At 39.5% G+C, this 12,113-nt stretch overlaps 1 protein-coding gene across 2 annotated transcripts in view; it reads right to left on the bottom strand.

Moving 5' to 3' along the window:
* Positions 1 to 12,113, bottom strand: part of SMG6 (SMG6 nonsense mediated mRNA decay factor) — a 228,616-nt gene that overhangs the window by 205,394 nt on the left and 11,109 nt on the right. For both annotated transcript variants that reach the window (XM_043583439.1, XM_043583440.1), the window contains exons 7-8: positions 6,234 to 6,344; positions 5,650 to 5,862 (exon numbers count right to left, since the gene is read on the bottom strand). In XM_043583439.1, coding sequence (XP_043439374.1) covers positions 5,650 to 5,862; positions 6,234 to 6,344 — 324 coding nt within the window. The remainder of the gene's footprint in view (positions 1 to 5,649; positions 5,863 to 6,233; positions 6,345 to 12,113) is intronic.

Below are 12,113 nucleotides of genomic sequence, written 5' to 3'. Positions count from 1 at the left end.
TCGGGTGAGCTTGAGCCCCGCTTCAGGATTCCCTCTCTGCCTCTCACTCACTCGTGCACCCTCTCTCTCACTCTCTCACCAAAAAAAAAAAAAAAAAAAAAGGTGGAACGGGAACCTTTAGTCCTTCTGAAGCCCATTTCTGTAGGCAAAGTTCATTTCTTTTTCAAAATAGTATTTTTGTACTTCTAAATTTTTTCTAATGTTTATTTATTATTTTGAGACAGACACAGAGCATGAGTGGGGGAGGGGCAGAGAGAGAAGGAGACACAGAATTCGAAGCAGCGTCCAAGGCTCCAACCCGTCAGCACAGAGCCTGACGTGGGGCTCGAACCCACGGACTGTGGACCACGAGATCATGACCTGAGCCGAAGTCTGATGCTCAACTGACTGAGCCACGCAGGCACCCTAGTATCTTTTTATTTCTTAATCAATGGATAATGTATAAAATTGCACAACTGCCTTATTAGGTTCATATCTTTTTTTTAATACATCACTGAGGAAGTTTTTGAGTATTGTGCCCCATCCCCATCTTCCCCATAAGCTCTGTGGTTTTTACTGTGTGATTTTACATAGTACAGGGAATTTTAGGAAGTATGTTACATTATAACATTATAACAGAACCGATTGTATGTCCAGCTGATAATTTAAAAAACCAAACTATAGATTAGTATATATAGATATCCCTTGCTTTTCAAAAGTTCATGCTGTATCATTTTATTTTTACGAAAGACCTACAATAGTACCACTTTTGCTAACTGAAAGAAATCCAAAGGGGATTTTGGCTTTTATAAAAAAGCTGAAAAGCGAAACTAGCATTCAGCATTTGTTTTCAGAGGCAGCGCGTACCTCGAGTGGCACCACCAAGCTCCTTCTCTGGGAACTACACTCGTCACCTCAGCATCAGGCCACCAGAGCTCTGAACTGTGTCTGCAAGCATCTGTGCTTTGTCTGATCTATTCTGTGCATCCATTAGCAAGATGTGTCTTATGGTATCAGAACAGCCTAAAAGAGGGTATTTTGGGGGTCTGGGAACGTCGAAAAAATTTTCCATACAAATTAATGGCAATGGTTTCTTTGCTTTATGCCATTTCGGCTTACAAAACATTTCATAGTAATGCTCTATTTTCAGATAGCAGGAGACATGTGCATAGGATAATCCCATTTTTGTTAAAAATATATTCCATGTGTCTACAGGTATGTGTGTACGTGTACACACTTATAAATGCTTGGAAAAAAGGTCTGGAAGGGCCTCCATCAAATAGTTAATAGTGGTGTCTCTGAAGGCAAGAATACAAGGGACTCTCATTTTAAACTTCATGGACACTGATTTAGATACAGTGCTATCCGTATTGGTATTACTTCTGCAATTAAAAAAAAAAATCCCCCTTAAAAAAAATAAATCTGTTCTAAGAGAAGTACTGAAAAGAGGATCATCACACAATCTGATTATGTCCCAGCTTAAAATCCTACTGCTTAAAATCCTTAATATCCGATATCCAAATTCCTCAGTATTTATGAAGGATCTGCTCCCCTCTACCGTCTCCAGCCTCATTCCTCAGTTTCTTCCATCATTTATATATTCAACTAAGATTTATTTAAATTCCTGTAAATGTGGGCACTGGGGATAAAGTAAGTGAACAACTAGATATGGACCTCTCACAGAGCCATGAATCCAGCAAGGGAAAGATTTTAACCAACAACAACAAAACTGTACCCAAAAGTACTTAATTAAAAATGTGGTTACAAAGGGGTAACATCCAGGCTCAGGGATCAGAAAAAGCTTCCCTGGAAAAGGGAAATGATATTTAGACTGAGAATTTAAGGAAAAGAATGGGACTGATAGAGAAAAGCACTGCAGAAAGAGAGAATGTGTGATAGCCAAGAGTCAGAAAAGAACTTGGGCCCTTCACCAAGAAACCAGTACAACAGGGCTGGGGGTGGGGGGGGTGGAAGAGAAGTATGGTGAGAAGGTATGGTCAGAAGTTGCAGGGGCCAAATCATGTGGGGCCCAGTATACTACAGTACAGATTTTGGACATGACTCTGAGAGCAAACAGAAACAACTGAAGACTTTCAATCAAAAATGTGTATCTGGAAGCTCACTTAGGTTACTATCTAAAAAAAAGGCCTGGGGTGCCTGGTGGCTCATTCAGTTAAGCGTCCAACTCTTGATTCTGGCTCAGGTCATGATCTCATGGTCCATGGGATCAAGCCTCGCACTCACAGTGCAGAGCCTGCTTGGAATTCTCTCTCTCCTATCTCTCTGCCCCTGACTCTTGCTTGCGCACACACATATGCACTCACTCAAAATAAATAAATACACATTAAAAAATAGTAAAATAAGGGGTACCTGGCTGGCTCAGTAGGTTAAATGTCCGACTGTTGGTTTCAGCTCAGGTCATAATCTAATAGTTCATGGGTTTGAGCCCTACATTGGGCTCTCCTCTGACAACGCAGAGCCTGCTTGGGATTCTCTCTCTCTCTTTCTCTGTCTCCCTGCTCGCTCTCAAAAAAAAAAAAAATCCTAAAAAAAATTTTTTTAATTAAAAAATAGTAATAAAAGAAAAAAAGAAAAAGAAATGTCAAAGGAGGACCAAGAATAAATGTGAAAAGACCATTAGGAACTTTTTCAAACGTCTGCGGATTACCGATGAGAACTTGGACTAGGATGATGGTAGTGGAAATCGAGAAAAGTATATATATAGTATAGCCTCAGTTCCCAAGCCTCAGGTCTCAGAGAGGAAATGCCCTTACATCATCCTTCAGCTGCAAAATGCCTAACCCTTCCGAAACCCTGCCCAAATTAGGTGCCCTGGCCCTGTTCTTCTGTAGCCTCTCATGCTCCCCTTTATCATAGCACTTGGCACACTGCACTATAATCACATATGTATGTTTTTGTCTTCCCCACATGACTGAGTGCTCCCTGAGGTCAAAGATCATTTTTGGTTGTTTTTGGTTGTTTTAATCTCTATCTGTACCCCCAATGCCTAATCACTCAAATGTCTGTGACTAAATCCCCACTTCTTGTCAACTATAGGTTCCAAGGAATGGAGAGAACAAGCCAAGTTCTTGGGCCTTCTCTAAAAAAGAAAATATGGGAAGCAGACTTAGGGTTTGAGAAAGCAGGTGAAAAAGGAAGGGAGGTTTCCTGGCTGGATAAATGAAGAGCTATGAAACTGCAGACTTCTTCCCCTGGTGCTGGCAGTCTCAAACTAAAAGCCCAACCTCACAGATGTAAATTTAAGAGAAATTAAGGAAAGTAATTACCCAAGAATAAGTAAGCTGAAAATACATAAACAACATGAATAGTTACGAAAGAAATGACCACTTCACTCCGCTTATATCTTTAATCATTTGAAATTCCTACTAAACTTACATTCATATATTAGTAAAATTAAAAATAAAATAATTAATAAAACTTAATACACCTAATGACAGCCCATAAACTGAAAATGCCTTCTCTGAGATGCAAACAAGAATAAAAACATAAATGGGGCGCCTGGGTAGCTGAGTCTGTTGAGCATCTGACTTCGGCTCAGGGCATGATCTCCCGGTTCGTGAGTTCGAGCCCCACATCGGGCTCTGTGCTGACAGCTCAGAGCCTGGAGCCTGCTTCAGATTCTGTGTCCCCCTCTCTCTCCGCCCCACCCCTGCTTGTGCTCTGTCTCTGTCTTTCAAAACTGAATAAACATTAAAAAAAAAAAAGAATAAAAACATAAACTTATAAACACAGTACTTAAAAATCAATGAGGCACAATGGGAGAGTGAGATCTATAGAGTATTAGTTACAACCTTAACCTTTACAAAGGATACTCCCCAACCTTGAGGCCAAGGTCAAAGAAAGCCATAAAATGCTTTCTCAAATTGCTGTTGCTGCTTTCATTTTTATTTATTTATTTATTTATTTATTTAAACGTTTATTTATTTTTTTAGAGAGAGATACAGCACAAGCAGGGGAGGGGCAGAGAGGGAGACACAGAATCCAAAGCAGGCTCCAAGTTCCAGACTCTGAGCTGTCAGCACAGAGCCCGACAAAGGGCTCGAACCCAGAAACTGTGAGATCGTGACCTGAGCCAAAGTGGGATGCTTAACCGACAGCCACCCAGGCACCCCCCTGCTTTCATTTTAAAGACAGACAGTGGAGCTAACCCAATAGAATGACTCCTCTCTTATTCATACAGGCTTCCAATTTGGGGCTGCAATATCCAAACTAGAAAAGGGCAACAGTGAGACAGTCTACCTTCAGTCTCCCCTGAAGCATCCCATGCAAATCATGGCACATAGCAAACTGGAAGTTTCATTCATAAGCAATGTCTACTTTCCAAGTCATGCAGAAAAGAGCTAAAGAAGGACATAAAAAGAGAAAATGGCAATTTTAAATTAAACCACAAAGAAGTCCTCCTATTCTACTACTTTTGATTCATTCTTAGCAGACAACAATGTCTCCAACTTCAAAGAGAAAAAAGTAAACATCTTTCTCCTCTAATACCCACAAACTTACCTGATCCCCAATTACCTGCCCCCATCTCCCTCAAGTGTAAGAAGGATCTCTCACCTTCAGTCAGGCTAATCTCTGCACTTGTGCTCCAGATTCTACTCCCTTCCAATCCTCTGCAAGGACGTCTCCCTGCCATCTATCTCCTTACTCTCTTAGACCTTCAGCCTATTTATCACTGTTTTCTCCTCAAGTGACTAAATCTACTCTCATGACTTCAATTCCATCTATAAGGGGATGCCTTCAAATATCTTCATCTCTAACTTAGAACACTCTCCCCACTTTTGATATGTTAGCCTTTAAATCTCTTTTCAATGTCCTACAGAAATTCCAGCATGTCCAAAACTAAACTCACTGTTTTTCTCCTAAAACCAATTCTACCTCTATTCCCTATCTCAAGGAATAGACCAGTACTCACCCGGTTTCCAAGCCAGAAACACCTAAATAGGTATTACTTTTGACTTCCTCTTGTCCTTCAGCTCCCCATGTCCAATCAGGTCCTTTGGATTCTACCTCATTAATATATATCGTATATCTGTTCACTTCTCCCCATCTCCAGAGCTATTTCCTGGTTCAGATCTTTTTCACATCTTACTTGGATTATTGTAGCAAACTCTCATTCTTATTTCTAAGAAGTAATTTGTCAGATACACATTTTAGAGATATAACTCTGGCTGCTTTGTGAAAAGTTTGGAGAAGGGTAAGATTAGAAGGATAGACAGGAGAAGGGTAAGATCACACCATCATTCACTCCACTATGAATTTTACTCTCAAGGCACAATGAACCAGCCATTTGCAGTTTTCCAACTATGAGCTCTCTCTAGCTTCACAAAATCACAACGGAATTCGAAGCATCATATTGGTGACTCCAAAGCCAAAGCAGCAAAAAATTCTCATCCTATACTAAGTAAATCTTCCTCTAGAAAAACTAGTTTTACTAAATTCTACAGTGCCACATAGTGGTGAGAGAGGGAAGCATATAATAAAGTGAAAGAAGTGTAGCTGGAAGTGAGAGATGACATCAGAGAGCCTGAAGTGATTTACCTTCCCTGTGATTAATGGTAAATGTCTGTGCACTGATTCCCAGTTGCATGTACTGGGGCACCCATGTTTACTTAGTTAGTCTTGCTCATTAGATCACCCTCAGCAACTTACATCACTTGGGCTCAGGCTGCCCAGCCCATTCTCCTGCTCAGAATCCTTCCCAGATTCAGTGCCCTGGGAGGACCGAGGATGTGATGGGTGGATCCAGATCTCTAAGCGAGTGGTGTCATCTCCAACATGCCGGAAAGTAGACTTCTTTCCTTTCCGCCATTGGTCAGGGCTCAGTTCCAACTCCTCATGTTGCTTTTTTTCCATCTGTTCTGCCTGTACAATATACAAACACATAAGCTCAGACTCTCCTGGAATTCAGCTAATAAAAAGAGGCGCTCACCTCACCTGAGTTTGTTGCCCAGGGGCTATAAAAAGTAAAGACTTTGCTATAGTCCCAAAGTAGCAAAGTATCATCTGCTTTGTCTCATAGGCGTTGTTAATTCCATAAACAAGATGCACACCCAAGGGCCCTGGAGAACTTTCCTAAACATGAGTTTGGTTCTGCATAGAGGCTGACTGACTCCATCAGCACAGCCCAATGGGGCCCCCTGAGGCCATCATAAGTCATTCCCCTGAGGACACAGAGGCACTAAGAGAAACACATTCTGTTAGGAAGGAATGAGTCTGCCTGCATCCCCACTCACCTTTCGTTTGGTCTCTTCAAACAAGCTCATGAGACTCTCCTTGGCAGTCAGGATAGGGTTGCTGGCAGCTAAACTGCGCATATAGTAATAGACAGCATCAAGCTTCCTCCTCTGCAGAAAGAGGCCAAAGACATCGAGTCAACCAATTCTTTTTCTGACTCCAGCCCGAGTCAGCTGACCTAGAAAATTACTATCTCTCCCAGGCTGTGAGGAATTCCAATAAGAAAATCAGAATGCTATCCACGGAAGAAGCCATGGCAACTACATCAGAGAGCTCTTCTTGCACAGTACTGTATCTTATGAGCCAAGTGCTCACAAGGGGGAGAAAAAGAATGAAGAGCCTCATGAAATATAAAATCCAGTTACCTTTTGGTTTTAGAAAAATACAAGGTTCAGCTCACTAATTAGTATTTTAAAAATTATAAACAACGGCAACATCACTGATTAAATATAGTGAGACAAGTGACCATCACTTTATAGATTTTACCTCTAAGCCTAAGGACACTGCCCCACAGGCATTATTATTCCCATTCTAGAAATGAGGAAAAGGAAGCTCAAAGAGATTGCTGTCCAACAACCTAAGTTGTCCAACAAGGTCTCCAAGCCAAATCCCGGGTAAGCCAATATATGAACCTTGGACTGTCTGGTTCCTACGTTCACGTTTTCACTATACCACACTGACTCTACTGAGGAAGGGAAATACAAACTACTATCCAATGAATTCAGCAAATAAATACTTCAAGTCAGTTTTACAACCAGTTAATAAGGAAAAGAAGTAAAACAGAGAGGCCAGAAAGGAGAAAAAAAAAGAAAACACTGAAATAAAGGGAGAAGGAATGTCAAAAACCCTTTCTCTCTTCAAGTTCATATACACTTTTCCCCTTTTTTCTGTCTCAAAATGCATCTAGAATACTAACTTCTCTCTCTCCCCAGTAACTCATTCCTCAAAACTTCCATTTTAAACAAACAAACAAACAACAATAACAAAAAACCTTACATCTTGTATTCTGCTAGCATGGTTAAAGATACACATTCTAAGGTCAACTGCCTGAGTTTGAACTGGTCCTGCCATTTATTAGGTATAACTCAAAAGAAATCAACCTAGAGGTTTCCTTATCTGTAAAATGGAGATGTTTACACACATATGGCTCCCAAAAAGATTAAAATTCATATAACGCATACACTTTAACAGAATATCTGACATACTATTACAGTCAGTTCAATGGGGACTATTTGTTTTTTAAGATTTTATTTTTAAGTAATCTCTAGTACACCCAATGTGGGGCTCAAACTCACAACCCCTAGGTCAAGAGTTGCATGCTCTACTGACTGAGCCAGCCAGGTGCCTCCAATGGGGGCTATTTTTAGTATTATTCTATTCCATACTAATCTCAGTCTATACCACTCACTTGATTTTAGGCTGTTTTGTCAATTCTACAATGATTTTTTCATATTTTAACATCTCTGAAATTGATTTACAATCAATATCTACCATTATATCTCATTTATAATAACTCACATATTCTTTCTTAGTGGTCCAGAAAATAACAGTGCATTTAACAATCAACGCATCACATTTCATGAAGTCTAATTTGTATCAGTGTCTACACACCTCACTTGTCTTTTCAATACTTTTTTTCAGATCATATCACATACTCATCATTCAGAGTACCTAGCAAAGCACTGTGCACAAGCATGTTCTCATTGAATTCTTGAGATTCACTGAAATACTGATAGAAGACACAGAAAACTGAGAAAGTGACACTAAAAGACAAGTAGGATAAAAGAAAGAGAGGGACAGAGGAAAAGAACTTGAAAGGACTACTAATTTAGGTCAGAGATTTATGAAAGAAAAATATACCAATTTAATCAGAATGGGGAAAAGCCATTGAGGGAATTCAGTAAAGCTGTAAGGCTAAGATCAATGCTCAAAAATCAATTATATTTCTATACGTTAGTAATAAACAACCTTTAAGAGAAATTAAGAAAATAATTCCACTTACAATAGCATCAAAAAGAATAACATACTTAGGAATGAATTTAATAACCAAGTGTAAACGTGTAAAACTTATATACTGAAGATTATAAAACGTGTCTGAAAGAAATTAAAGAAGACCTAAATAAATCAAAAACATCTGTGTAAATACTCCCCAAAGCAACTACACAGTCAACGTAATTCTTATGAAAATCCCAATGACTCTTTTTGCAGAAATGAAAAAACTGATCCTAAAATCCATATGGAATTACAAGAAACCCCAAATAGCAAAAATAATATTGAAAAAGAAGAATAAAGGTGGAAAACTCACATATCCTGATTTCAAAACTGACCACAAAGCTACAGTAATTAAAAGAATGCTGGCGTTGCTGGCATAAGGGTGGACATATGGGTCCATGGAAGAGAACTAAGAGCCCAGAAATAAACCATGCACCAAATGATTTTGAACAAGGATTCCAAGACTAGGCAATAGGGAAAGAACATTCAACAAATGGTACTGGAACGATTGATATCTATATGCAAAAGACTGAAGTTGGACTCTATTTCACACCAACTACAAAAATTAATGAAAAATGGATCAAAGATCTAAATACAGAAGCCATAACTATAAAAACTCCTAGAAGAAAACATAGCTTAACTCTGAATTTGATAATAGTTTCAAAGCTATGACACAAAAGCACAAGCAACAAAAGAAAAGATAAATAAATTGGACTTCATCAAAATTTAAAACTTTTGGGCATCAGAAGACATTATCAAGAAAGTGAAAAGACAGGGGCACCAGGGTGGTTCAGTTGGTTAAGCATCTGACTCTTGACTCCAGCTCAGGTCATGATCTCACAGTTTGTGAGTTTGAGCCCCGCAATGGGCTCTGCACTGTCAGTGCAGAGCTTGCTTGTGATTCTTTCTCTCCCTCTCTTTCTGCCCCTCCCTTGCTCCTCTCTAAGTTTATAAACTTAAAAAAAAATTTTTTTTTAAGAAAAAAATGGGCAAAGGATTTGAACAGACGTTTCTCCAAATGGCCAGTAAGTACAGCTCAATAGCGTTAGTCATTAGGGAAATGCAAATCAAAACCACAATGAGATACTACTTCAAAATCAATAGATTTGTAGGTTAGCAACAAACTGATTCTAAAGTTAATACAGAAAAGCAGATCCAGAATAGCCTACACAATACTGACAAAGAAGAACATGGTCAGAAGACCAAACTCCCTCACTTCAAGACTTACTATAAAGCTACAGTAATCAAGACAATGGTACTGCCCAAGAACAGCCAAATAGATCAATGGAATGTAATAGAAAACCCAGAAAGAGACCCACACAGTTATGGTCAGCTGATCTTTGACAGAGGAGGAAAGGCAATTCAATGAAGAAGGGATCACCTTTTCAACAAATGGAGTTGAAACAACTGGACATCCACATGCAAAACAATGGATCTTGCACAGACCTTAAAACTTTCATAACAATTAACTCAAAATGGATCACAGAACCTAGATGTAAAATGCAAAACTACACAACTCCTAGAAGATAACACAGGAGAAAATCTAGGTAACCTTGGGTTTGGTGAAGAGTTCTTAGATATTAAACCATAAGCACAATCCACAAAAGAAAAAGTTGATAAGATGGATTTCATTAAAATTAAAAATCTTATTCTGTGCTGAGAGAATGAAAAGATATGGGGCACCTGGGTGGCTCAGTCAGTTAAGCGTCCAGCTCTTGGTTTCACCTCAAGTCATGATCTCATGGTTTGTGAGTTCAAGCCCCACGTCATGCTCCATGCTGACAGTGCAGAGCCTGCTTGGGATTCTTTCTCTCTCTCTCTCTCTCTTTCTCTCTCTCTCTCTCTGTCCCTCCCCCGCTCACTTTCCCCGTCTCTCTCTCAAAAATAAATAAATAAACTTAAAAAAAAAATTTTAATTAAAAAATAAAAAGAAAGAAAATGAAAAGATAAACCACACACAGAGAAAACATTCACAAAACACGTATCTGATAAAAGAGTGGTATTCAAAATATACTCTTGGGGGCGCCTGGGTGGCTCAGTTGGTTAAGCATCTGACTTGGGCTCAGGTGATGATCTTTTGGTTCATGAGTTTGAGCCCAGCATCAGGCTCTGTGCCGATAGCTCAGAGCCTGGAGCCTGCTTTGGATTCTGTGTCTCCCTCTCTCTCTGCCCCTCCCCAACTCACGCTCTGCTTCTCTTTCTCAAGAATAAATAAACATTAAAAAAATTTCAAAATAGGGGTGCCTGTGTATCTCAGTCGGTTGAGCGTCCGACTTCGGCTCAGGTCATGACCTCACAGTTTGTGGGTTCGAGCCCTGCATCAGGCTCTGTGCTGACCAGTTGCTCAGAGCCTGGAGCCTGCTTCAGATTCTGTGTCTCCTTCTCTCTCTGCCCCTCCCCTGCTCACGCTTTGTCTCACTCTGTTTCTTAAAAATAAATAAATGTAAAAAAAAAAAAAATTAAAAAAAAATTAAAAATATACCCTTTAAATAATTTTTTTAATATTTATTTATTTTTGGGAGATAGACAGAGTGGGGGAGGGGGAGAGAGAGAGGGAGACACAGAATCCGAAGCAGGCTCCAGGCTCTGAGCCTGTCAGCACAGAGCCCAACGTGGGGCTTGAACCCACAAAGCACGGGATCATGACCTGGGCTGAAGTCAAGACGCTCAGCCGACTGAGCCACCCAGTCACGCCGAAAATATACTCTTAAAACTTAACAGTAAGAAAAAAAACAACCCAATTTAAAAATGGGCAAAAGATCAACACATCTCACAAAGAAGATGCACACAGATGGCAAATAAGCATACGAAAAGATGCTCACATCATATATCATTAGGGAACTGCAAAGTAAAATGAGATGATAACACTACACACCCATCAGAATGACCAAAATCCAAAACACTGATAACACTAAATGCTTATGAGGATGCAGAGCAACGGGAACTCTCACCCACGGCCAGCGGGAATGCAAAATGGCACAGCCACTTCAGAAGACAATTTGGCAGTTTCTTCCAAAACTACATCCGCTCTTACCATACAATCCAGCAATCACACCCTTTGGTATTTACTCAAATGAAATGAAAACTTATGTCCACACAAAGCCCTGCACACAAACATTTATAGCATTTTTATTCGTAATTGCCAAAACTCGTAAGCAACCAAGATGTCTTTCCATAGGGGAATGGATAAACCAACTGCGGAACATCCATACAATGGAGTACTATTACTCAACAATAAAAAGAAAAGAGCTATCAAGCCACAAAAATAAACCTAAATGCATATTACCAAATGAAAGAGGCAAAGCTGAAAATGCTACATACTGTATGGTTCCAACTATATGACATTCAAGAAAAAGCAAAACTACAGAGACAGTAAAAATTAAGATTGCTAGAGGTTCAGGGAGTGAGGGGGGATGAACGGGTGGAAGGTGGAACACAGGGTATTTTTAGGACAGTGAACTTACTCTGTATAACACTACAATGATGGATACATGTCATTACAGATTTGTTCAAATCCACAAAATGTACACAAAATATAAAAGTGAACCCTAATGTACACTATGGACTTTAGTTAGTGATAACGTATCAATGGTGTCTCATCAATTATAAACAAATGTATTACACTAATGCAAGATGTTAATGACTGGGAAAATGGAGGAGAGGAGAGATGAGGGAATATATAGGAACTCTGTACTTTCTGCTTACTTCTCTGCAAACCTAAAACTGACCAAAAAATTTAAAAAATAAGAAAAAAATATTAAAGAGATATCCCTTCACACTCACTAGGCTGGTCATAATCAAAAAAATGAAAAATAACAAATGTTGGTGAGAACGTGGAGGAACTGGAACCCTTGTACATTGCTGGTGGGAATGTAAAATGGTGCAGC

This window comes from Prionailurus bengalensis, chromosome E1 (genome assembly GCF_016509475.1).
Source record: "Prionailurus bengalensis isolate Pbe53 chromosome E1, Fcat_Pben_1.1_paternal_pri, whole genome shotgun sequence".
Taxonomy (NCBI): Eukaryota; Metazoa; Chordata; class Mammalia; order Carnivora; family Felidae; genus Prionailurus; species Prionailurus bengalensis.
This window is presented reverse-complemented; position numbering and strand designations above follow the sequence as displayed.